The following is a 27,280-nucleotide window of genomic DNA, read 5'->3' on the forward strand; positions in this document are numbered from 1 at the left end:
AAGGATATCAGCGGCAAATGCAAGCCAGGGGATGAGTACAGCTGTGGTATGGGGGTGGGAAGATGCAGAGCAGCTGCTGTGAGTTACAACCAGGTGCCTGCCTACCACCAGCAGCACCTGTGAGAGATCAAGCAGGACCTTTCTTTTACCCTTTTTGCCCACTCTTCCAGCCCCATATTTTATGTGTCTCTGAAGCAAACCATTGTGCAGCCTTTCACTGCTGTGGGTGAAAGCCAAGGCCATCCACAGCAGCATCCCAACCTAAAATTATGGCAACCAACACAGGGAATACAGCTCATGCACGCGCGGGAAAGCAGTACAGTCCGACAGGAAGCTTTTCCTGTCAGAAATAAATACATAAGGAACTGTTTCACATACTTATCTCTGTTCATGACTGATATTCTTTCTGACATGTCTCAATCTCCAAGGTCTGCAAGTGCTTCTTGAAATCTGGTGATGCAGAAGGTTGGTCCAGGCTGATGTGTTCACAAATTAATACTCCAGGGAATACTCTTGAAGTTTAACTTCAGCCCAGGGATGCTATCCTCCCTGGGCTGCCCCTGCAGTCAGTGCACAGGGACAGGACCCTTTGAGGGGCACTTCAGAGCTGAGGCCCAACGTTAATCTTCCAAAATCCCACGTGGAAGATTTTTTTTCCTCTCCTTTGCTACAGAGAGAGCCTCCAGAGACCCATCCCGTGAGGCTGAGGTTAATCTTTGGGACTGCTCCCCACTTACTACATCTGCTGTTGAACAGACACACCAAGTGCAATCCCAGGGGCAGCTGGGATTCAGAAGCTGCTGAATTTGCATTTGTGCCACCCGATATTACTGATGGGAAACATATACTAGGGGCATGAATGGGGTGAGGCATTACCTGACCCCACAGTACCTGCAATGATAGGAGCTGTATTCTGACCAGAGGAAAGTGAGATGCCATCTCCACCTGCCTGGTGGAAAGCGCAGGCAATCCCACACCCCAGCTGTGTATGGAGTCTGTTCTGTTTGTGATGAAAAACTAAGAAAAATGGCAACATCTAGACTCATGGAGGGAAGGACAGAAATGCAGTGAGACCTCCAAAATGAAGATATGCTCCCTATGGTGAAGATGCATAGACTTGGCAGGACCTGCCTCCTTTAAACAAGTTCACTCGTGTGGCTTTGGCACCGTGTGCGTCTTGTGCCGCTACATACAGAAGTCACACAGTTCTTTTGGGACTGGTAGTGTCCCTCAGGCAAGCTGTACCTTTCCAAGCCTGGGACAAAGAGAGAGACAATGGAGGCTACAGTAATGCAGAGTAATAACAGACTGGGAAAAGGAAAGGAAGTGCAAGTGCTCCCTTCTCGTAGCTTTGCTGAGGATGAGTGGGGATATGCTGCAGGAACCACGTAGTTGTTTTCAAGGGAAGGAAGAGAGCTGCACAGCTCCTGTCCTCCCCAAGCTGGTCAGACATTACATGCAACCGGGAGGCTGTGGTAAGGCGCAGTGTAAAATCCTGCCTCGTGCAGCTTTTACCTGTTAGGAATGACCCAATCCAGTGGCTCATCGGGTGCCTGAGGGAGAGGCAGGATGAGTGCCAGAGCTGCTTTCCTCAGGGGTAGCTCCTGCTCCTGCCTGGCGAGTGCTATAATGCTGTTTCCAACAGGTTTGACTCCTGTGGTCCTTTTCTTGTGATCCCACACCAGTTTGGACGGCTGCTGCTCTTTCCAGAGCATTAAAACTCAAGCGCTCCCTTCCCCCTTATGAATCTCAAGTGAAATATTAAAATACCTTTCAGTGGCTTATAAATAATATGCCATGACTCCCACAGGTACAAAAAGCCGTACAGTCCATGCTCCGTTACCAGGGCTAAAAGCCACCCTGCTGAAGAAGAAACTCAGGACTATGGCGTACAAATGACCCAGTGATTTTAGCAGGGCTCCACCCTGGCCCAAGACATAGTTTTAGTACTGCCTGAGCACTGCCCCAGCTCTGCGACAGCTCTCACATCCCTGCCCGCTCCCACTGGGTCGCACTCGAACTTCAGGCCCCTCAGGAGGTGTGTGGGGGGGTGGCACTGAGACCGGGACAGGCAGGGGCAGGCTCTGTGCCTTCCTCCCACTCCGGGCACAGGGCCGGGGCTGCCTATTTCAAGCCAAGTTTGAAACTTGGGCTAAGACCCACGCTAACTCTGCGTGGTGGTGCATTCCCCTCCCCAGAGGCACAGCGTGAAGGCACGTGAACTGTCCAAGCCAAAAGCCAGCAGCGGGGCCAGCAAAGTTTATCAGCTGAGACTCTGGGCTCTGCGAAAGGAACGGTATCCGCCTTCCGGACCTCAGCTTGTCCCAGGAGCAGGTGGCTGTGCCCGCAGAGCCCGGGGTGCGTGTGCCACGGGGCTGGTGGTGGTGGTCTCTCCGGCAGGGATATCTGCAACTCGGGCTGTTTGACCGGAGGTAATTGAAAGCTGCCTGTACGTGGTCAGGTAACGACAGACTGTATGGCAGCACATGTGTGCAAGGACGACAAGTTAAGGTCAGGTGGGCAAACTTAAGCTAGCATTTCCGAACTGCGGAATGCCTGCATCTGCAGCCACTTGGCTCTCCTTTTACGGTAGCTCTTTCTGCGGTATCTGCTCTGCGTATTTACCACCAATAATCTACAGTTTACGTTCGGATTTCATGCCTGCTCGTCAGGCACGTTCAACTTTCGCGAGTGTATGTAAGCAAGCTCGTCCGTCTTGCGTCAGAAAAAGTGCTCCTGGCCTGACCGGAACCCAGTTTTCCCTGACACCTCCTAGAAGTGCCCGAGCGCGTCCACCTGCTTTTGGCGGGTGCCCTATCCCCCGCGGTGCCCCGAGAGGTGACACCCGTGGGCAGGCACCGGCCGCCCGCAGCAGCCGGGCGTCGCCCACTCGGGTCCCTCTCGGCACCTTTTCCTTCATCTTCCTCTCCTCCGCACCCCAGCAGCGCTCCCGCCGGAGGCCAGGCGGGCCGCCCCGGAGCGGGGCGGGGGACCAGTGCAGGATCAGAGTCGCCCCGGCCGGGCCGCGGTCTATCCCGGAGCGGCGGCCCCCGCCTGACGGAGCCCCCCGCGCCCCGCGGTTCCCGCAGCGCCTCCCCGCGGCGGCGGCGGCGGCGGCCGCTCGGCACCGCCCCGGCCCCGGCCCCCGCCCTCGCCCCCGCCCCGCCGCTCTCCCGGGCGGGAGGCTCGGCGGCTCGCTCCTCCTCGCGGCCGCGGGATTCCTCTCTCCGGGTTTTCGGGCCCCCCCTTCACACCCGCCGCCGGAGCGGGACGGCGTGCGAGCGGGCGGGCGAGCGAGCCAGCGCGGATGCGCTCCGGCTCCCCGCGGCGGCGGCGGATGCTCGGCGGCGCGGCGGCCGTTCCGCAGCCCAGGAGCCCGGCGCAGAGAGGGAGCGAGGCGATGAGCCGCCCGCCGGCGGCCGCCCGCGAGTGACGGCGGCGGGGCGAGGAGCGGCGGCGAGGAGGAGGAGGAGGAGGAGGAGGGGGGCAGCGATCCCTGCCAGTGCCCGCGGGAGCCCGGGAGAGCCCCGGCCGAGGGCTCGGCCATGCCCTTCGCCAAGCGGACCGTGGAGCCGCAGCGGCTGTGCCGGCGGCAGCCCGCCGCCTCCGTGCTGGAGGAGAGCTGGGGCGCCGAGCCGCCGCCGCCGCCGCCGCGGGACCCGCCGCCGGAGGAGCCGGGGACGGCGGGCGAGGGCGCGGAGGCGGCCGGCGGCGGGGAGAGGGAGGCGGCGGCGGTGCTGATGGTGCTGGACCTCTGCTCGGTCAGCAACGTGGCCCTGTCGCGGATCCTCCGGCAGCTCTCCGACGTGGCCCGGCACGCCTGCACGCTCTTCCAGGAGGTCGAGGCGGACATCCAGGGCACCCACCGCCGCGTCCGGGCGCTGCACGGCCGCATCGCCGGTCTCCAGGGAGCCGTGCGCGGCCTCGACCCCAAGCAGGAGGCAGTGCGTAAGTGCGGCGGGCTGGGGCGCCCGGCGGGACGGGACGGGGCGCAGCGCAGCCCGGGGCGCCCGGCGGGGGAAGGCACCCTCGGCAGCCCGGCCGTGCAAAGTTCGGGGCCGGAGCCGGCGCGAAGGGAGCCCGGGCGGCGGGGTGGGAAGGGGCCGGGCCGGGCCGGGTCGGGTCGGTGGGCGCCGCTGGGCGCCGCGGCGCTGCCGGCGGGAGGGATGATGTCAGTGTTTGTGCCTTACGTAAGGCGCTGGCTGGCGGGGCTCTCGGGGCGCATCTTCTGCAGCCGAGGGTTTGGCCGGGGCGGGGGCCGAGGTCCGTCTGCGGGGCCCCGGGGGGCCGTGGCGGCGGGGATGATGCCCCGTCCCCGGGCATCTCTGGGTTTTCTCCCTTTGCCGGCCCGGACAGATTTGTCTTCCCCGTGGAACTGTCTCTTGACTTGCCGATCGAAATTTTAAGCTCTTAAGTAGAAATAATAAAGCTGCTTCGTCGTTAGCCAACTTTCGGGGCCATAGCGTAAGGAAGTTTGGTTAATGACTTCTTTCTGTTTAAAGAGTGCCCCTGAAGAGCCGCGGGGGGGGGGAGGGAAGAAAGATCAAGGCAATAATATGCGACTTGTGTTATGAGAAGTGCTTGAATCCTGCCTCTTCTCCACCCGAGCCGTAAAAGCGGTGACAGGCTCCGTAGTCCTAACAGCTGCCGATTTCTGCTGAATATGGCTCGTGTTCACAGCAGTGTAATGATTTTGTACTCTCACTGGCGCATACGCTTCCTAAGTGCTTTTGAATATGTATTTCTCTGAGAGGTAGGGCTGTGGATTGGAAGTCCGGAATAGCAGAGATGGGTGTCGATCCTGTCCTCTTGGTATCTGGCTTAGGAAAAACAATGGCTTCAAAGGGGAATTCGGCTTAGTGTTTGCCTTCTGCTGTTCCCCTCTAAATCCCAAGTACCTCCAGTGAGTACAGTGCAGTGAGCTTACACTCAGAGCATGCCTTCCTTCTAGGTGGTTTTAATGAGTGTGCCGTTTAAAAAATCATGCTCTGGGTTTCCTCCCCTTTGGAGCGGTGTGGAATATAAGTAACTCTTCTAGGATCAGCGAAGGTGTGCTCGTTAACAGAATCGAGCCTTAAGTATTCAGCGGTATTTAAACTACATCCTTGGCAACTGTGGAGTGACTTTGCTGGTGATACATTAATATATGTCAGCTGTAGATCAGACCGAGTGAGGCTTTCTGTGGTTTCAGGATGAGAGTGTAATCAGAGCAGAGTGCTGGGCTGTGATTGGAAACTGTGGTGAGAAGGAGGCTTGGCTGGTGTAGTGAGGGAACTGTCTGAGGAAATGAAACTCCTTGTATCACATTCTCATCTGTAAGTCTTTTGAGCGGAGCAGAGTAACTGGGTATATACTGATGTGAGTGAGAGCAGAGCTTAGCCTGTCTAATCCGTATGGCTTTTTTCTTTCTGGATTGTGCAAGTGCAGCTTGTTTTCAGATCACAGTGCAAAACCTTGATATTACAGCACAGTTATGTCATGCGCTTAATTAAAGAGTCTGGCTTTACGCCTGTAACGATACATGTAGAATCCGCTTCGTTGGTGGTGTTCTGTTTTCTTTTAAATCCTTGTCTCTTTAGGAGGGGAGAGACTTCTGGTCATGATCTTTCCCAGGTGTGCCTGCTGTTCCTCCTGCCCCCTGTATATAGCACAATGTACAGCGCAGTGCTGCTGACAGAGCTGCAGATGTCCCTTGGGCTGGCCAGCCGAGGGCTCCTCCATGATACCGGGCTTTGCCACTGCCCATCCTCCAGTAGGTGTGGGTACCTCGCCTCCAGCTATACAGCTGCTCGCAGGCACATCGCCCAGTCCTCATTGCTTCTCTGCGTGCAACGTGGTGCCATATATGCTTTAAAGGTGAAAGTTTTCATGTTGACCCAATGTGCATAAGCAGTCAACTTCTTCGCGTGCTCTGGCTGCTTTTATTCCCCACCCAGTGTTGGACAAGCACATTTGCATAGTGCTGCATCTGAACATCTCAACTCGGACCTGGAGTTGAACAGCACCATTTTGTACATCATCTCCTCACATCCCCCAAATCCATACACATCCACAGTGACGCGTCCCTTTGGCCTCCAGACTGCTCAGTGTTCCCAAGGGCCAGATAAAACTGCCCATCCTCGCTGTAGTGTATAATGATAGCATGCTTTCTCCTTTCTGGGCTGACACCTCCTTCTTCATTATTACTATCAGCAAGACTATGCTAATGTTAGTTTTAAGCATGAAGAACCTACACAGCTCACTGCTGACAGTATTTCAATCAAGGCACCGCACCCAGTTGGTTTTTTGAAACCAAAAGAGCAATAGCAGGTGGTCACAGGTCTGCCCAGGACCTTACCAGCATCACATTAAGGCATGCTGACTTCTGCCACCAGCAGCAAACACGGGAATGATGAGGTGGCCTATGGGCTGTCTTTTGGCTGTCCAGCCCAAATGGCTTATCTAAGACTAACTCAGAACTGGCTGGAGGTTTGGACTTGCACCACAAGGAACAAGTTGATGACAGACATGCAGCCCCTGCACCCATGTCAGGACTGTAATGGTCACATTGAACTTGTTGCATACCAGGAGTCTGGAGGTGCTGGGCTGCTTGGCGTATTGACTGAGATGCCATGTACTGGTATGTCGTTAGCACCATGACAGTGCAGCCCAACCACACATTTTTTTAAGTACTCAGTTTAAAACTACTAGGCTGTCTTGCCACAGTGAGATATTCTTGATGTTCTAACACCAAGTGCAGCACAGTGATTTGTGAATAATGCTACCAGACATGCCCTAGATACTGAGCTGTGACATTGGAAGGCCTTTTTCTCCATGCCTCGTGAGCCAGCTGGACTTCGAGATTCCCTTGTGAAAGCATATTCTGGGTGAGGAAAAGGAAATAATGGGCTAACATGCCCTTGGGAACTACTGGAGCCAGTGGTTACAGAGGGGTTTTTCCCTACCCCCATCGCTTGGCCAGAATGCCATTCCTTGACAATCGCAGAGATGATACCAAGGGGAAGGGGAGCAGGAAAGGACCTCTCCTGAAAATAGCTTATCATATGATCTCACCTAATAATGTGAATTTTATGCCAAAAATTATGTATTGCTGTATTCAAATAAAACATCTATGTTGGGTTCAGGGAATATTAACAGGAAATTGAAATGAATTAAAACTGGCATTTTTCCAGTAATGTTTATCACTACCACTGTTATTTTCATGAAGCCTTAACATTCTCAGCTGCATTGCTATCGAAGTGGTGAACATTTGCAAGACTGGGTATGCTTTGCTTTAAGAAAAGTACTTAAAACTCCTCTGCTGAGCTATTGGTAAAGGTATTACCTATGTGTTGCTTTTTTGCTTTTTTTTTTTTTTTTTTTTTTTTTTTTGCCACTGTTCAGAAAGTGTGATTGGAAAATCTTGTTAGGCACAATAAAGGACAGATTCTGGGCAGTTGCTAGCAGGTCATCTTCAAAAACTCAAGGTCCCTTGCCTCTGCCTTCCCAGATGCTGCTTGTCCTTTCATCTTTCTTATAAGCCTCTGGCCAGCTAGCATCTTGCAAATGTGAATCTTTTCCCACCCTCTGACTGGAAGAGAAACAAGGGTGAGAAGTGTTTTCCTGCTCAGCTCCTGAACTAACTACTTTGCCCTTCTGCCACTCCAAGTACTTTACTGCTTTTCATCATGAGCAGCTCCAGGGTCTGCTTCTAAAGCAGAACCATGTAGGAATAACATGATTGTTGTCAGTCTGGCTGTTGCTTAGAGTTTTCTTATTACCAGCAAGAGAACTGAGCAGTGTGGTACTGCCCAGTTTTATTATTAGATGTTTGATTATCTTGGTAATACAGAAATGTAGAAGTGCTGGATTTGTGTGTAGACTTGGGACTCAGTGCCTCTGTTATTATTTGGAAAGATGATTTCTCAGTCCAGGGGACTACAGATCTGGCAGTCTAAGTGGAATATTGTACTTTTCAGAAACTGATGATGTAAGCCATCTTGCTTTCTGAATAACCGGCAACGACTGGGCAGCAGATTTTGAAAGCTCTAGTTAACGAGATCCTCTTTGCACCCTGGCATCCTGGAGAATTCCACACATTCCAGGCTTTTTTTTTCTGAAAGCATCAGTGTGTTACCAGTAGCCAATCTTTCTAAAAGCTGTATCGTTCGCAGCGGTTGCCTGCTGTATCTTCGTTGCTCCACTTTTCCATTCCTGATTTTCCTACATGCTTGCAGTTAGTGATACAGCCGCTTTAGAAGTGTGGGGATCTCCCGTGTTACTCTACTCTTCCGAGGACCCTGGATCTCTGCAGTGATCTCCCCCATAGGTTTTTCTTCTTTCCTGAAGTGTCAGTATTCACATGAAAAAGACAGCTGTGAACTGATTCTTTGTCATTTTAGGCTCTGCATTAATTTATTCTGTTTGATTGAAGTTAGTTGCTGAGAACAGCCTGGCTAGTTTCACTTTTGCTTTTAGTCTCTTTCATTGTGCTTTTTAGGTGGTTCTGTTTTGATTTTGTTTGGTTTGGGGTTTTTGTTTGTTTGTTTTGCTTTGTTTTTCCACATTGATATAATGCTCTTCTGTTTGGGTTTTGAGCACTGCAGGGAAACATTTAATCAATTGTAAGGGTTTTATGTGCCTTATGCCACAATCCTACCTTTTTTACAAAACACGTGTTGGACCCAAAGCTCATCAGGTACATAATGGCTCTCCTCCTTGACTTAACGTGCTAAAAGTCTCAATTGCTGCTGAAATGGAATCTAGAAACTTTAATGCTTCCATCTGGGGACACAGTTGCATCGTAAGGCCATCCCAGGCTAACTATTGGGGAGCATTCTTGCAGAGATCTTCAGGCAGGTACGTAAGACCTTAAGAGTAGGTGCTGTCTCGAAAGACAAAAGAAGCAAGTGCAAGTTGGGTAGGTAAGTGTTGCACTTTATCCCAGCTTCACAAAATTCTAGAGAATTTAAAGTGCAATTTTCATTGTATGGATCTTCTGTTGTGCTGAGGCACAACTGTACACCTCCACGGGCTGGCTACATTTACATAAAAATATCCTGGATGCTGCTGGAGACAAATCAGAACAGATTTCTATCTTCCCTTAACTCTGTATTATAGCGCTTTGCAGTGTATAAGCATATCTAAGTGTAAGGGTAGTTACACTTTTTGAGGTATACACTAATGTATAGTGTATAACGTGTAGTGTATAGCCTGGGGGGCACGAGGCACAAGGATGTGTTCAGATCTCCCTTTGTATGTTGAAAGTATATTAATTGGCAAACCCTTGTTGGGTGCAGAATAAAACCTCCGTAGAAAAGCAGAGTTGTACGCTGGATGTAGTAATCCATTGCCTTCAGCTTTGTGTCCTGCACCTGCCCAAATGGAATGACACATCCTCTTCACTTGTCCTTTTGGAAAAGGAGAAAGGCTTTTGGCTATACTTGCCAGGTATGGTTTTCTGGTGTTGTGCTGGTTGCTGCGTACTCGTTTGGGTTAGAGAACTCGCCTCTCTGGTGCACTTGACTGTAGTTTGCCCATGAATGCAAATAGCCCAAGTTGTGGGTGTGAGAAAGTTGGAGAATTTCCTCAGTGCTTGGCTTCTTCTAAATGCAGAGGGTTGATGGCAAGTTAGCAGAGTCGAAAGGAGCGGGAGGCTAAAGCACTGGCTTTCCTGCTTCCCTTTACTGCTGTCACAACAACAAAGGAACAGAGGAAGAAAAACCTGCTCAGGTAAGGATCCCATCCCCACCTTACTGTGACATTTGCTAGAGCACCATTAGCTAGAGTACTGTCATTTAGGGGAGAGATTCCTTATCTTTGCTTACAGAATAGCAATAGAAGACCTTTTACACAAGAACGTGACCATTCAGAGGCTGGGCTTGAGATTTTTTTTTTCTCATCCATTTAGTAAGTGATAGACGGTAACGGCATGGAATTTGTCAGGTGGCTTTGGCAGGGATGTAATGCTTTGGACGTCGTCACCTTCAGTCATGTCTGCTTGTGGAAAACAGGCTCTGGCCTCTTTGCAGACAAAAGCACAGTCTAAAATCCTTTGTCCCACTGAGGTCAGGGAGACTCTTAGTGGAAAGACTCTGAGACCCCATTGCTCAGGTGGACTCGCTAGCCTGGCACGACTGGGTAACAGGTGAACAGTAGACAGCTGTGGTTTTCCTCTGAAGCCATTCCCTGTTACACAGATGTAAATCTAAAGAAAATCTGCTGAATCTCATTTACTTGGTCTTCCATCCGTACAGTGTAGAAGGCCTTTGCTGTTCTGTAGTTCCTTGCTTTTCATCCCACAGCTAGTACTGAAACTGATGTAACAGGTTTGAACTGTTTGGGGATTTTTTTGCTAGATGAAGAGGCTGTCAGTCAAAAGGCCTAATATCCAAACATATTCAAAGCTGCATTCCCACCTCACTGCAGCTATATAGCTGTGTAATCTCATAATCATTAGTGGAACTTCTTTCTGGCTCATACTAAAGAGCCAAGCAAGGGTGTCCAGTAGGTTTATTAGGAATCCTGGTGCAAATGTCTTAACGCCTTTAAAGACCAATGAGGGCTCCTTTACACGGGAGTAAAATTGCAGAGAAGATAGCATCAGGCCCACAAGAGACTTAGTCTTACTCTGGATCTGATGGTTTAACAGAAATACTTCCCACAGCCCCTTTAAAACTCCATGCTTCTATTTAAAGCAGTAATTTTTATTTTGTAATTTAAAGTATGTGTTAGCAGAGTCAAAAGGAGCGGGAGGCTAAAGCATTGGCTTTCCTGCTTCCCTTTACTGTAATTTAAAGTATGTGTTCATATGGAAACATAAGATGCGTGTTCCAGTGAAATCAATGGAGTCATTCCTACTTTTGGTTAGTTCCCCTGCTGATACAGGAGAGATCTGGAGATTAAGAAGTAAGCAGACTCTGATAACTTACTGAGAGCATGGCAAGGTCGTTCACCTGTTGCTTCACATGCATACAAGATGGTTGTTTCCCATTATGAAAGATGAAGGGCCTGGAGTGTTTCCAAAACACTCTTGCATAGTTCTCAAATGTCCTTGGACTGAGGGAAGGACTTGCAGGAAGCAAATACAAATATCCAGTGTAACTGTGCCACTCAACTGCTGTTCTGGATCAGCAGAATTGGGTTTTGTTGACATTTCTTATGTAGGGTTACCTGTTCTGTGGCTTCAATTTCAAGGATCAGATTATGGCTGGTCTGGCAGGGATATGCAAAGGTGGGGAGAAAAGAGGGGAAGCAGGCCCTTAGCGCTCCCTGGCATGAGCCGGTCCCAACCTCTCCTTCTCCATTCTGGCAAAGGCAGACTTCTTAAGAGTGGCTGTTTAAAGGCAGCACCTGGCTTTTCCTCTCTCCAAACTGGATAGCAAAAGAGATCGAGTGCAGGCGAGCACCGGCTGTTTAAAAAAGCCCCTAATCTGACATATTTCCTTCACACATGCCTAGACATGTTGTACCCAAATCAAGCAGAGACCCCCAGGGAACTCTTAAAAGCAATGTTATGATGCCCAAAGCGGGGGAAAAATATACGACCAGCTGATGTGAATAATAAACATATGCATTTTAAAAGCATCATTGAGGGTTGTGTGGTCTTCTGAGTCAGAGAGCTGGGATTTTCAGAAGCTGCTCTTTCCAATCACTTGGCATCTCCATGTAATCAGAGGCTGACATCAGACTCTCGATTGGAACTACTTGAGCTATTAGGCTGTGAAGAGCAGAAACTCTCTGTGTTACCCGGTGTGTATGCGGGGGGGGGGGGAGGGGGGGGAAGGTTTTTCACTTCCTTTGATGTATTAGCATCAAGAGAGGGAGTCTTTGCTTCACTCCTAATTGCTTCTCATCTTTGAATTTATATACCAATATGTAAGTAACTGCAAAGGGAGATAGCAGAATTTATAAAAAGTTCAAAAAGGCAGGGCTTAGAGCATGATTAAAATAAAAGATAGCATACAGTATGTTCTGTTTTTAGCTGAAATATCTCCCTAGAATACTTTCCATTTACATTCTCATTATATCTAACTGCTTCTAATGCACTGCTTAGTTTAACAACTGGCATGTTTTTAGGGTAGATTTTATAGCAGATATACACCCACTGTGTTCTTAACTCAAGACTTTAAATTGCAGTATCTGTATTGGACAGTCTTTTCTTATACCTTCTTGGCTGAAGGCAGGAAGAAAGCAATAGTGATGGGAACCTAATTAAGCCTGTGGTTTAATTACACCAGGAGCTGTGTGCTTGAAATGCTGCAGGATTCAGTGAGTGCTGCGTGGCACTGCCATGTTAAGTCTCAGCAAAGAATGATTTTTTTTTTTTTTTTAATAGGATCACTGTAATTCTTCCAAAGCCGCTGTGGTTTTCTCTTTCTTTTCAGCTGCCAAGGCAGTTGGACTTTGAACTATAGCCACTCAGACCGAGTCCCTGAGAAAGTTTGGAGGAGCCGTCTTGCTAGTGTGTGCACGTGGTTAAGGAGAATGAGCATAGGGCAGTGTGTTTGTGCTGTAAACATGCATAGCTTGTTCAGGCCTCTGCAGCTTTTTCCCCTGCCTTCTCAAAGTTTTTTTGTTAGCTTGACAGTGTTTGAAAAGACAGTTAGTTGGCCTGGATGGAGGGCAAGTTGGGGGGGAAAGGCGCTGATCCTTCTCCTTGAAGATGTGTGTACCACTGGCTGCAGAATCAGGGCATTTTTAGGAGTGAAATATGTGGGGTGCACTGAAAAATTCATCTGTGTGCACAGGCTTTGGATTGCTTTAAAGGCAAAATTGTGCTCTCTGTGCATGCTCAATTTTGCCTGGTTTTTGTTTTTTTTTTTTTTTTTTTCTTCTTCCCCCCAAAAAGGGTATTACCAAGCGTTGCTCTCTTTGGATGGTCTATGACTGCACATGATGGCAGAAATCAGACCTTATTGATGAGGAAGCTCAGAATAAGCAGCAGTAACTCACTGTGATGCTGACGGGCAAACATTTTGTAAGATGGTATACATGTTTCACTGCATCCAGTATTTAGTGAGATATGATAAGGGGTGATTTAATTTTAAGTGAAATGAGAGATTAATTATGGTTAAACATTTATCATGCAAATGAGAGTGGGTCCAAAGAGCAGGTAGTACTCGGCTCCATTTTTTTTGCCCCATAAGGTTTATTTATGTACTTGTAGGAAAAAGAGGGCCAGTTCTTGGCATAGGCATGGTCTTTGCTTTGATGAAGCAGGTTTTGGTGAAGTGTTGTGTACATGAGGATAGTCAAGAGATGTGTATTAATTCATTTCTCAAAAGGAAAAGTAGGTATCATGGGTTGACCACTGACTTTCACATGCTCAGGTCTTACCCTGGAGGCTACCTAGCTCTGCACAGTCCAAGTTTTGAATGCATCATCTTTTTTCTTTTTTTTTTTTTTTTTTTTTTTTTGTCCTTGTTTTTTGGGGGAATGAATTTCTCATACTTGCCCAAAGACTTTTCTGGCTGCATGGCATGGCTTCTGCTGCTTTGGGCTGTGCTAAACACGGCTCCCCTGGCTGTCCTGTACCCCAGCAGTTAACATCGTCACAGGGGCTCCTATCTCAGCACGCTTAAGAGCTCCAGCCTCCCCTCCCATATTCACTCTGCTCCCCTGCAGCAAGTATTGCTGCAGGAACCTGAAGTCTTGGTCTCTGCAGCAAATTGCCTGAAGTCTTGCACACAGTTAGCATGCCAAAGTTAAATTTTCCTTATAGGATGGCTTATTCTGACCACACCGGTTTTTGCCTTGTTTCTTATCAAAACAAGTATTAAGGAATAGCATGCTCTGTGCATGTATAGCAGGGGAGGGGGTGGGCATGCTGGTGTATCTCACACCAGCCATTCAGAAATTTTGTATCTGTTATTCAGCTACAATTTCAACTACATTGCCAGGGTGTAGGAATCATAAAAGAGGCTGGCACTTAGAGGAGAGAACAGACTCTTCCTGCTGCATTTGAAGGAAGGGCTTGTTCTTTATTAGACACTAGAAAATCCACTGGGGAAAGAATCCCCTATAAATATTCCAACCCAATAAAAAAAAAGTGCTCCAGTTGGAGCTCACATTTTCTTCAATGTGAAAGTCGGTCCTTTGCATGACATAAAAGCTGGAGAAAACCAGGCTTCATTAGTTCCGCTACTTGCAAAACTGCTTGTTCGTATCCCTCTTTCCCCTCTAGAATTACTGATTATTTCTTTTCAATTTTAATCTTCTTTTTTATTATTATTATTTTTTTATTATTATTATTCTTTAAACTTATGCCTTGAATGACTTTCCTTTTGGGCCATCCTATCCTTTGCTCTTCTTTTCATGATGTTTTTGCAGAGGAAGCAGCTACACTTTTACCTCTGTGTTAATGGTAAAGGCAAACCCCCTTTATTGTGAGAATGAACAGTATTAATTTTTAGGACTGTGGTTTATTCTCCATTGATTATCTTTAAAGTGATGCTGTCTTGTTCAGTTAATAAACTACTGATAACCTGCTAGGATTTAATTAACCCACTCCCCCTAACATAACCTGCTTTTAATAGATGTTGTAAATGCATTCATTGTGGCTGGCACATTAAAATCACTGATTTAAGTTCCTTTACTTTCAAATTACACCCTAGCTGACGTGTATTTCGTGGCAATCATCTTGTCATTACTCTGCTAATAGCCTAAAATAAGTATCACTACTTCATGACTTCAGCAATGTTTCTTGGCCTCTGTTACAGCTGCCACAGGCTTGATTCAGCCTTGGTGCCCAGACAGAGGTTGGATAAGCTGTGTTCTGGACAAAATCCTCCCAATGGAGACTAGGAGGCTTACCTGAAGATTTACTGTTAATTCTCCATCACTGTTAGCTGGTGTCAGTTGGTTCCCGCAGCCCGCAGGAACTTAAGCCAGAGTGGCAAAGCAACGCTAGTCCGCAGGCAGATGTCTCCAGTTTCATTCTTGCTCACTCCTGGGTCAGCCAACTTGCCCAGGACAGGGCTGTGGGGCTGGGCCACTGCGTGGGGCGCGGGGCTACCCAGACAGCAATAGATCTGCTATCAGCCAGCTGTGCAACCCATCCACACACAGCAAGGTAGCAGGGCTGTGGTAAGATAGCTGTGTTGTACAAACAGATGTGCAGTTGCCAGCCTCGTGCACCGTGCACTGCAGTGCTCTCTGGACCAGATCTGTTTGAAGAAAACTAGCTGAAGAGCTTGGGAGGTGAGCTAGGATGGCAGCCTTGACCACAGGTTGACTGCAGATGAGGCTGACTGCCTGTGTCTGACAGAGGAGGATGAGGAGAGAGGCCAAAGAAGAGCTGCAGGACCTGTGCTTAGAGTTCCCCTTGACACTTGGCCGCCTATCTAAACTACGACCCAGGGCATTTACCCAGTTTGCACTGTAAACTTTTTTTAGGGACCTCTGTCAATAAATGCAAAATTTATAGGGCAATTCTGTATCAGATCCAAAATCATCTGCCTGTGGGTATGCTATGGAATTGAGCACCCCTATTTGAGGAGTACTGGGTCTGTAAATGAGTGAATGGGTTACAGCTACCTTCAGCAGCTATAATGCAGCTATTCGTTTATGAAATTGTCCAAGTGGAACTTAACACAAATTATTAATGTAGATTAGAAGTATTTTTCATTTATTTGCTTGTCTCTAAGAACCCAGCAGAATGGCAATTTGTTAAAGGAAATGAGAGAGAGCTGCAAAATATTGCAACGCAGGGTGCTTATTTATTTCCTTTCTGGAATTTTGTTTCCTGTTTGGCTCTAGAGCTGACCCGATAAGTAGCACGTTGGACTGTGAGACTAAAAGGTTCTGTTACCATAAAGTAAATTACTGTGCCCAATTTTGTCCAGACCTTTACAAACTATAGTTGAAATAGAAGAGGCTTGGATAGCATCTTCTTCCTCAAAATTCTGGTGTCACTAGAAGAAGAACACCTTTTTTATATATCTATATACAAAACCATACAGCTAGATGAAGGAGGAAGACCAGTGGAAAGATTGGACAAGATAATATTGGTCACTGAAGTTAGAACAGCTTAATAAAGGGGAGAAGACTTTTACAGCCACATCAGCAGCAACCCGGTCAAACAAGGGAGAAAATATTCAGTACTACAGCTCTCGTTACACAGGTAAAAATTCAACGTAATTCATGTCTCTTGTTCTTTCCCTGTTTTGACTTTGTGTCTTTATCCAAAAGCATCTTGTGGTTGAGTTCACTTCCTTCCCATCCCCTCCCTCTCACAGTAGAAGATTAGTTAGGACTCGAGAGGTTGTGATGGTATTGATGGAAACTCTTCTGCTGGATGTAATGGGTGATTCTGCCCCAGAAGTGAGGTACATCTAGCTTGGCGATGTGGGAATTATGCTGTTTGGTTGTACTTGCAAGAATAAAGCCCTTGCTTTTGAATGAATTGCCCCTGCTGTATTATAGCAAGGGTTTAAAAATAAAATAAAACATAGAAAACCTCAGCCAAGTTAATGAAATTAATTCTTCCAAGAGAACAGAAGGGTAAGTAAAAGGTAAAGTGATGTAAGTCTACAGTGTAGTTTGTGGATTCACTGAAGGAATGTGTTGTATTTATTATTGCAGAAAGATGTCTCCCCTGCCTTTGTTCCCTTTTGAGACAGCCCAACCTTGGGCTTTTTAAATATGTCTCTACAGAAGTTGGCACATGCTGACCTTGTTTGCTGCAGTCTGCTCTTCTGTAGCTTCTTGATTCTAGTGGTGTAAGCCAGATGGACAGCCCTAGAGCTAAATGCTGGATAGCATAATTAAACACTCTAGTATTGAAGGCTGGAGCTGACTGAGTTAAACTCTGGCCAATACTTAAATATTTCTTCATCCAAGATACATCTGCTGTGTCAAAGTAGCTCTTGTTTTTTCTTTCAGATCATATTGCTTGGGTATGAGGATGTTAAATTATATACGAATAATATTTTCATCTGCATAATACAGAATTGTCTCTACTACTTTGTGTCCTGATAGCACTACAGGAACATTTTACAACTTTTTAGGGCTTGTGGAAGCCCACCTGAATTTTTCTTTCAAATTTGTACAGCCTTTTTCCTGCTATGTTTTGGAGTTGTGGCAGTCAGCTGTGAGTGTCACGTGAACCTCTGCTCCCTGGAAGCCCCATGCCAGCGCAGTCCTGGCCAGGCACATTGTGGACACTGGAATGTGGCTCTGCAGCTCTCATTGTGAGTTTGGGGTCTGAGGAGTCTGATGTCATACTGACCAGGAAACCACCTCAGAGGTCTGTCTGCCATCCTGCAGCCTTTTTCCTTCCTGCTTTCATATGCCATTTATAGCGAGTTGTGTCTCCCACCTCCCCTTCTTCTCCCCGTCTTTGACATGCCGCTTAGCAGCTTCGGGGATGGAGAGTGGCTGACATTTCTCCTCCTTTTCCTCTTTGCAACCTAGCTGCTTTCCAAGGCAACAAGTTCCCGTGTGTAAAGCTGGTGGGCAGCTCGTGCTGCCCTGCCTGGGCGCTGTGCAGCCTCCAGCGGGACGGTGTTGGTGCGTGGGAGACGAGTTGGCAGCAGGAAAAGAGTGGGTGAGGAAGCAGCCTCTGTCATTCCTGAAAGACCACTCGCTGAACTGGTGTTTGTAGAAGCTGTACTATGCAACATGGCTTGTTTAAAATAACCCAGATGCTTCTGGCCTCTACATCCAGTGGGCCTGAACCTGAGGATCAGGCTCATCCTGACCAAGCCGCATCAAAAGGAGGTTATTTTTCTGCTGGTCCCTAAGTACCCTCCTCTGCTTCAATCTCCATTTCTGCTGAAGAAGCATTAAAGTTAAGGTAGTCATTTTTCCATAATGTTATTGTGTATGGTGTTGCATATGCGTAGTGGGGGGATGACTGGAAAAAAAAAAAGAAGACAGAAAGAGAGTGCATGTTATTCTTGGTGCAGCTGTGAGAAGAGCCACCTCAGGAAGGTATTCAGAGACCAGGGTCTCCCTTTTTCACTTCCAGGGGAGTTTTCCATTGTGGAGCAGCACTGAATTCTTTCGTGTCCCTCATGGGCACAGTGGTGTGTGTTAGAGCAGGGTGCTACAGGCTGAGTAACACTGAAACTTGCTCACCAGCAGCCACATTTGTCTAGGATGAAGCCTGTGAAACGTTTTCAACACCACTGCAGCCCTTGGAACAAGCGTTACAGTATAGGTCTTAGCTTAAAGATTGAATTGCCATCTAACTGTCCAGAGAGGAGTTTATCTCTTCCATCCTGAGCAACCACTGTGTATCATGGGGTGTGATATGGTTTGGAGGAAACTCCTGACAGGCCGTAGCTTTGGGACCTCACCCCCTTCAGAGGCAGCCCTGCCCAGATGTGGCCCCGCAGGGCAGCTGGCCTCCCAACAGTTTGGAAAGTGGCATGGGAATTATAGTATTTTTTTCTATTTATTTGTCTGCGTATGGGCCTTGTGTACACCATTTTGTTTATGAGAAAACATAGCAGCTAGCTTTTAGGTGGACTCGGCTGCTCTCTCTACATGGCTGGTAGATGCATAGAGGAGACCCGGACCCATCCAGGTGCTGAGTCCCTCCTGAGTGGGCTGAGGATGTTCAGCTCTACAGGTTGGAGCTGAGGAGGAGGAAGAGGGCCCAGCAGCTAAAATATTAGTGCTTTGGAGACCTGGATTCATCCACTGACTCACAGGGGCTTGGGCAAAGGTTGTTGTTGGGATTCAGATACAACCAAGTTTTAGCACTCTCAACTTTGGGTCATCCATCCCATTCAAAGGTGAGCCTGTCTCTTGCTGTTGAGCAGAGAAAGTTTCTAGATTGCGTGATTGCATGAGTCCCTGAACTTCTATCAATATCATGGTGTGAAGTGGGTACCACCGCGGGCTCTGTAAGCCTCTGTTCCTCAGCTCTGTGGCAGGATGACAGCCTATCCCTTCTTAGAGGTGCTATCACACAAGCAGTGAAGGTGAGCTGGGTTGTGTGGTACTAGCTACTGTACAGGTACCCCACGTACACAGATCTGTTTTGTGAATGACAAGCAATTTGTGAGGCTGAGACCCTTCCACGTCAGAAGTGCTTCTGTCCTTCGTGGGCAAATGCTTCCAGGTCCTATGTGGTTCTTCCTGATGAAGGCAGTACCCCCAGGTGGGATTCTCCAGTCCTCCCTCAGCAAGCAGGATTTCTCATTACAGAGAACTGCAGCTTTTGCCCTGTGAGGATTAACCTTGGGTTGGGCTAAGTTTGCAGTTGCCAATCTTTATTTTGAGGCCTGGCTTGTAGAAGAGATTGAGCTTTCTTACATTATAGACAATGTGTCCTGGTTAATTACAGTCTTATAAAGACATGGTTGTCCTGGGACTTGATTTAATTAAAAAATGGTTCTGGGAAGTTTAATAAAAGTCTGATATGTTCTATCTGGCTGCTGAGTGCTAATACTGTAGTTCTCTTCAGGTGCTCTCCCAACTTCAGTCAGGAAGGGCCACCTGAGCTTGACATCTGCACTAATGAAAGGGGAGGACAGATTGTCATTCTCTGTCCAGCCAGGCCAGTGTCTGGCAGCTCACTTTTCACAGCTTGGGCTGGCATCTGGGCTTTGGGAGAAGGTGTGTGTGGGTAGTGGTGTCAGAGGAAAACTTGCAGTGCAGATTCTAAGGCTTTCCCTGTGTAGTGGAAAAATCATGATCATGCTTGTGAAATGTGGACTTAGAGGAACTTCATGTGGGTGGTCTTGTTTTGATTCTTTCTGTCCCCTCCCTTTCTCTTCCCACTCATGTATGCTGAAGTCTGTCATCTATTTAACTCGAGCTTTTCTAATAATCATAGATAATATACAACAAAAACAATAATAAAGCGCCTGCATATACAGTCTCTCTGAACTGTAGAAACCACAAGATCTCCTAGACAGGCTTTTTGTTAGTACTGGCTTGTGAGAGACCTAGCACTCCATGATGCCCATCTGTTAGCAGCATGTTTAAATGTGATTAATGTGAAAGTTGCAAGAATTGCAATAGCTTTTGCTAGTCTACAACAGAATCTGTCACTGTTAATCTCTTGCAGTATTAAAAGCTTAATATAGTAAATCTAACGTTATGGAAAGCTGTAGCTTTGCTTTTGTTACCATCACCTTAGTGCATTATTAAACTAATACTTCCTTTTCCTCCATAGTTCATAAGCACAGAAGAGGCAGTGTAGATACCATTCACCTGCAGAAGAATATTTAAATGATCATATAAGTATGAAGTCCAGCATAAAAGGATGTGGGGAACATTAAGTGTGATTGGGATTCCTGAGTGGATATGGCCAGAGCAGGGTATATTAGGAGTCAACCCTTTCCCAAAATGCTAGTAGAGGCTGGGGAAGTCACAAGCAGTGTCTTCACATGGTAGTTCTTTGCTGTGCCTTGGGAGACATTAGAAATAATTTTGGCTTACCCAGCCATGATAGCAGACCTACCTCATTAGTAGTGCTGATGGCATTTGATCAGAACTGCTGTGTCTTTAAAAGAGAATGTGGGCAAGATAAGCAGTTATGGCACAAGCAGGGACTGCCTGCTGGAGCAGACTGACGCTACGGGAAACAAATAGGGGAGGACCCAGGGAAGGAAATTTGCTTTCTTCATATAGCTGCTTGTGTTGGAAAGGATCAAAGAAACCATAATGAGTCAGTATCTTTCTTTTTCTTTAAAGAAAATTTCAGAAGAATGATTCAATTAAATAGTAGTTTACTCAAGATCTGCAGGTGGCTTGTAAAGTGTAATTAGATCCCCCTTACCTTTTAAACCCAGATCTACAGCTTTGTTCATTTTAGTGGAGGTGGAGATCCCCGTTCTTGGGTTTACAGTGGGAGATTGGTAGAGGAGAGGGCTTGCTATAAAACTTCTCAGTTTGTGGCATGATTACAAGGTGCTTTTGTTTCCAGCAGGAACAGCAAAAGTGCTGTGGTCCAGACATTTCAAAACTGCTTTTAATGTGTACTTCTAAGATCATCAGGCACTGTAGGACAAATTGAGACCTGCCTTTCACTGAAACACCTCCACACTCCCATCACGCACAGCATCTTCACAGCAGCCAAGCAGCTTGTCCGTATCCAGTCACTGCAAAGAGTCAAAATCATATCAGATAGAGTAGTGCTGTCAAAGGGGTAGTTACAGAATATAGTTGCAGAGATCAGACTGGACTCCATGGGATTTTCTACTTCTTTTGTGTACCCCTCTATAATCCAGTCTTTGAAGCATTTAAGAGCTTGAGGTGCCATGATTAAAAACTTCAAGGACCATGCTTTTTCATTCATCCTTTAAGAGGATAGGCACCAATTCCACTGCTCTGAGCCATTAGTAAGACTTGCAGAGAAGACGGACCCCACTTGCCTTTAGTAGGCTGTCAGTCAGACCGAGCACAGTAAAGGGGCTTTCCCCCTTTTGTGGTAACATGCACGTTGTTGAAATGATGAAACTGTTCATTTTTGGTCCTCGATGGCTGCTGTGGCACACCCCGCACCCACGGGTCTCAACATTGCTCCTGCCCTGTCGTCCTGTGGATTGGATAGTGACACCCAGTATCCTCCATCCATCCTCAACAGGAGGGTCATGTACCAAAGGCTTCAAGTAGTGAGCTGAGATAAGGGGCGCACAGCACGTTATGAAATTGGGACCCTGCTTTCCTCTGCCCCCCTCCCCTCAGCTCTTTGGCAGTCAGAGACTGTTAGCTCACAGTCTGCAAGAAATCCCAAGAGCTTCTAGGATGGTATTTCAAAGCTTCGCAGAGCTGTGGATGGTAGTGTAAAATCTGTTTACAGGAGTCCTTCTGGGTCAGCTCCATCCTGTACTCATGTTGCAGGGTTATCCCTGGAAAAGGGCATTTTTCCATGATTTAGAAGAATCTTGGAGATGAGGGAGTAAAGGGAAGGAGGATTCAGCTGCACTGTGAATGCCTTGCTGTTGATGTTTGTTTTCAGCTCAGTTTTTAGCTGTTAAAACGTGGGGGAAAGGGGATTCAGTAAGCTACTCTGTGTGTGTGTGTTTGTCTTCAATGAGAGACTGCTCAGGCAAGGCAAACATGATTCAGCTACTAGTTAGTGCTGATGTACCAGAATTGGAAAGCACTGAACAGTCCTGCTACTGGATCTGCCCCAGTTGCTTGATGTGCAGCGATGAATGGATGAACATTCACCAATGCTGTTGCACAAACAAATAAGTTGATAAAAACCAGCTGATTGTGTCATACACTGTAGAAATTCCAAAGCAGCACTGAGATTATTTAAAAACAGATGTTCTTATCTGGAAACTCTTCAAAACATAGAGCGGTAAGGGCTTTTGGGGGGGAAAAAAACCCCAACAGGATAGACACAAAACAAACCCTCTACCCTGTCCTTAAATGATTGCATGGTGAGGACTTTTATAAGAGTTTTTCTCTCGAAGCCTTAGCCTGGGTCTGAGTTTGACAGCAAACTTAGCTTTGGATTGTCTCACTGATAATTGGAGCTGCGCTGGCATTCTCCAGTGAGAGAGAATTAAGTGATGGGAAAAAGTTTTTTTTTAAGGGGACACGCTGGAAAGAAAAAGCTCTGTGAAAACTGGAATTATACAAACTAGCTGTCTGGCCTCATATAAAATTATACCGGCCTTTTGTACCTCCATGTAAGTGGTATTTAATCCTTGCTATCATTACCGCATACTGCTGAGACAGATGAACTTCCTCAGCTGATGGCTGAGCGGGGCCTGAGAACAAAGCGCAGGCTGATGAGATTGTAAAAGGACGCGGGGCTGTCAGCAAGGCCAACCGTTAGTTCATTATTCAGGCGGACAAAGCTTCACGCCCTCATGAATCACTTCTGGGTTATTTTCTTTCTTTCCCTCTCTGAGGGAGCTCTCTAAAAAGAGCGGGCATATGGAGCAGTCACAGCAAGCTGGATTGTTTCCATTTATGTTTTTCTGCCCTCTGGAGGCAAAAGCTGTTCCGTTGCTTATGGCCTGAGTTGTACCAAGTGTGCCCCTTCTGCCCCGTGCTCCCTGCTCCCCTGGTGCTGATGTGGTGCAGGATTGACTCCTCTGCCCATTTCCCTGGGGAGAACCTGGTTTTCTTCAACTGTGGAAATGAGCCCTGACCACTGGCCCTGTGTCCACCCAGACTCTTTTTAAATTGCTTCTACAGCTTGAGGAGGGCTCTGCAGCTGTGCCCTGTGGCAGGGGATCTAGATTAGCTTCCCCATTTTATCAGCTGTTAAGAAATGCTGGGGAGCTGTGTCCATGAGCACCCCCTCCAGTAGTTGTGAAAACGCCTGAGGATGACAGCCAGTTTGGGATGTTGTAATCAGCCTTGTTGCTGCTGAAGAGGGTATGAAGCGCCTCCGTGGAGGTGTTCCAGGGCCATGGAAACAACCACACAGCAATGTTAGTGTTCCTGCTGTAACAGCGGTGGAAGCAGCCCACAGTCTCCCCCATCACAGGCTTGGGCTGCTGCAGGCTGAGGTAGCACAGGGAGAGGGCTCAGTGGGGATAAAGAGTATTCTTTCTACTATGAGCCTCACGGCAATCCTCAAATATTCAGGAAAATAGTTTTGATCAGAAAAGTCATGCCTGGTACCAGATGGTTCAAGCAAAGTGTAAGAAGTACTGTAGTAAAACTAGTAACAGCTGCCCACACATGAAGCTTTATCCTAGAGAAAGAAGGCTTGGTTTTAACAGGTCCCTTGAAGCATCAGTTTCTGATGTGTTGTTTTTTCACTCTGTATGTTGTCACTGCACATGCTACTATTAAGTGGGCGGGGGGAGGTGTGTTTGAGTTTTTGTTTTGGTTTTTTTTTTTTTTAAATTCTTCCTAAATTCTTGGCCTCAGTGATGAAACATGGCCAGCAGCTCTGCAGGTTACCTGTGCATTGCCTGGGAACTCTCTAGAATTGGTTTCATTTCTCTGAATACCCACTTGTTCTTGCGTTACAACACTGCATGATTAAAGAATCCCGGAGTTCTTTCTCAGTGCTATTCATTACTTTGTGTACCTCTTTCATGTGCCCTTATATCTAAACTAAACACATCAGACCTCTTCAGTCTCTTTCCATCTGTAGATCTTTTCATGCCACTAATTATTTTTATAAGCTGTTTCTGGAACTCTTATTTCTCTGTATTGTTCACCACTCAAAGGAGGCTACAGACAGCAGTGTCCTTATGTGTATGTGTTCTGGGAGATCCTTTCTCCTCAGCTTCTCTCTCCGTCCTTCCTATGTCACTGGGCTCAGTGCTGCAACCTTTCCTCACAGTGCCATCTAATCCCAATGACTTCAGCCATTGTAAGCGAAGACTACAGAATCCTTCCTTTATATGTATTAATCTGATAAGCAACTAAAGCTACAGGCCTAAGCATCTTGGTTAGCTGCCATATTCATTTGCTAATCATTAACACAGTTGAAAGACTTTTTTCTTTATTAAAAAACAAAAGCACAGTCTTTAAAGAACAGTGTTTTGCAAGAAGAGAAAGCTGTGTTTGTTTTGAAAGGAAGATTTATTGGGATGATATAATCCAGCATGTGCTATCTCCTCACCTGTTTTTCCTCAGGGAGATCATCAATCTTTATTAACATTTCTAAATCAAAAGATAAAAATGATAGACAAATTCCAAAATGGGACGAAAATACTAACAAGCTGAAAGAGAATTCCCTTCCTTTTAATACCTGCTGAAATTGAATTCAAAGAGGAGCTAGTTCACTATAGATGCGTGGGATCCGAGAGCAGTTTTGTGGCTTTCAGTCCTTTGTAACAGGAGATCGGACAGAAAGAACAGTGGTGCGTGGGTTCTGTCTGGAAGGATTTATCATCTGAACTCCTAATGCTGGGCTTGCTTTTTATTTTTCCATCTAATAGTTCCTAATCTTTTTGCAGTCACGTGCCTCGCATGAAACAGCTTTGAGTGGGTCCTGGGCTTGGCTGGGTCCAGTTTCTCACCTCGTTTTACCATTTCCTTCCTTGAGCTGCCAATAGCACAGCTGATGCTTTCCTTATCCTTCAGGCTGTCCCTGCCTCTGGCTTTGGCAGTGCTGGCTCCACCACAGCGTTAATACACCAGCTAGATGTTGTTGATTCTGTGTTTGGAGATGCATGTTTGTGCTGCAGTCCCAAAGCTAGCATAGGTTTGGCAGAGATAAATTTTTTAGTCCCCTCATTTGTGCCATGCCTACATCTGACCTGTGAGGCCCCCCCCACTGCTGGGGGGACCACTGGGTTCAACAACAGTAGGACATACCACACAGGAAAAGATGGATATGTAGTTGGTGAGTAATTTTCTTACAAAAAATGGGCTGATGGAAAAGCTGTCCAGTGTGCTTCGAGCAGAGGAGGAGACCTTGAAATACATTCAAAGAAAAATGGGGCTTGCTAAGTGCTTGGAGGATGAAGGTTTCAGAAAGAAGTTGTTATGCAGGCCCTCAGCTAGCGTTGGAGGGACATTTGCTCAAAAAGCAGCAGTTGGGCCTGTAGTGTTGGAGTTTGCTTTTATTTCAGGAGAACACTTCAGCAGAAGTCATACACAGATGTTTAATAGCTCTTCTGCGGCTACCTGAGATCTCTCTTCCCTCTGAACGCGGCCTATGGTACCTGCTCTGTGCAGGCAGAAGAATACTTCCTCCATAAATTAGGAAGAAAATTAGTGAAGAAAAGGGTTGTTTTCAGTAGACCATGCACTAGTGCCTCTTTCGGAGAGAAAAGTGGTAAATCAGGCTGAAAAAAAAGGATTGTTTTCAAAATTCTCCTTCCCTTTATTTTATCTGCTCTCACAAAAAATAGCTTTGTGACCCCAGCAAGGCAAAAGGCTGAGGAGCTAGGAAAGCATGCAGCTTGTCTGACTGTGGTCTGACAAAGTTTGAGCATGGCAACATTAGCTGTTATTTCTAACATCCTTAGATGTATGTTAAATATCTATCTATCCATATATTTAAACTGTAATATCTTCAGTTATTAGGTTTATTCACACATTTCAATTTCTCTTTAAAGATTCTTTGCAGCCTTTTGTATATGGAAAGAAAGGACAAAACCCGGGCTTTTTCTCATTTGCAGATAAAGGGTACTACCGTGATCCAGTGATTGATTTTCTTGCTTGACTCGCTAACCATGAATTAGTCCACAGCTCTTCAGCACTGAACTATACTGGGTCAGGGTTGAAACTGTGGGCTATGTTAGAGAATCTGAGCAGGAAAACACATTTTCTGATTTGTTTTTCCTTTTTGATCTGATGCAGTATATTGCGTGTGTTGGAACTAAACAGAATGCGTTTTGTCACCTCTAGTGTACAGCAACAATTTCTTTTGCAAATAGGCTTTGATTAACAAGGTATAGTTGCTGTTGACATCTGATCACTGAAAATAGGTATTTTTTTCAGTGCCTAATAAACAGAAATGTCTGATAGTACTTATTTTTAATACAGAAACTAAAAAAATGAATGCTCATAAAGCAAATAAGACACTGTTTGGTGCCCTGGAAGAGCCAACCTGTGTGAGACAGTGACAGTACACCCTGAATTTGTGCTGTGTAATGGAACTGTTTACAGAGCAGAACTGCAATATATAACTAAAGCTGATGGACCTGGCTCATATCTTTCCTGTAGAAGCAATTGTTGCCAGCTGGTTTGAGAGTAACCTCCTCCAAGGTAGTCAAGGAGGTCATTTCTTCCCGGGTTGGCTCTTCTGAACACCTTTTTGCATTCATGATCACACAGAAGATAATGTTTGGGAGCAAATGAAAAACACACATAGGCATGTGGCTTAGGCCTGATGTACTTCCTTTGCCATGTCTTTCTGGCAAAAGCCTTAGCCCTAATTACTGGTTTCTCTGTGAAAGCATAGGAGAAATCAGCTGGTTTTAGCAATAGAAATTTTGTCTCAGAGATGTTCACTAATACTGAATTCTGGTACAACACCAGGAGATGGATTGTTTTTTTTTGATCTGGAGAGCTGTAAAATATTCCTGTTCCTCGTGTGGACATTCATCACAGGGTGGTGGGTGAGGGAGGCTGCATCCTGGGTCAGGCATTGCTGTGGTAGATTCTCTTGCCCATGCAAAGCCATGGTGAAATTGGAGGAATTTCTGCTACCAGTTTGAGGGGTGCTAAGGTAAGGAATGGGGAAAGGCACAGCAATTTGGATTAGACTCTCCTCTAGGCTTTTTGCTTTGGAAGGGCATGACTTCCAATGTGCATGGACCATTGTGAACACACTGAGTGGATATATGAAATGTCTCGGAGGAAAGAAACAACTTTAAATGAAGTGTTCGAAGGCAAATAAAAGAAAGGGAAGGAGATTGGAATAGATACAGAAGTCTCAGAGAGGGCAGGTGCCTTGTTTTTAGCAGGG

General features: G+C 46.7%; 1 protein-coding gene across 2 annotated transcripts in view; it reads left to right on the forward strand.

Annotated features, from left to right (window-relative positions):
• The first annotated feature begins 3,330 nt into the window (after nt 1–3,330).
• Nucleotides 3,331–27,280, forward strand: part of NHS (NHS actin remodeling regulator) — a 270,485-nt gene continuing 246,535 nt past the window's right edge. For both annotated transcript variants that reach the window (XM_049834120.1, XM_049834121.1), the window contains exon 1: nt 3,331–3,948. In XM_049834120.1, the coding sequence (XP_049690077.1) occupies nt 3,546–3,948 (403 nt within the window). In that variant the 5' untranslated portion in view covers nt 3,331–3,545. The remainder of the gene's footprint in view (nt 3,949–27,280) is intronic.

The sequence above is a fragment of the Accipiter gentilis genome, chromosome 31 (genome assembly GCF_929443795.1).
Source record: "Accipiter gentilis chromosome 31, bAccGen1.1, whole genome shotgun sequence".
Classification (NCBI taxonomy): Eukaryota; Metazoa; Chordata; class Aves; order Accipitriformes; family Accipitridae; genus Astur; species Astur gentilis.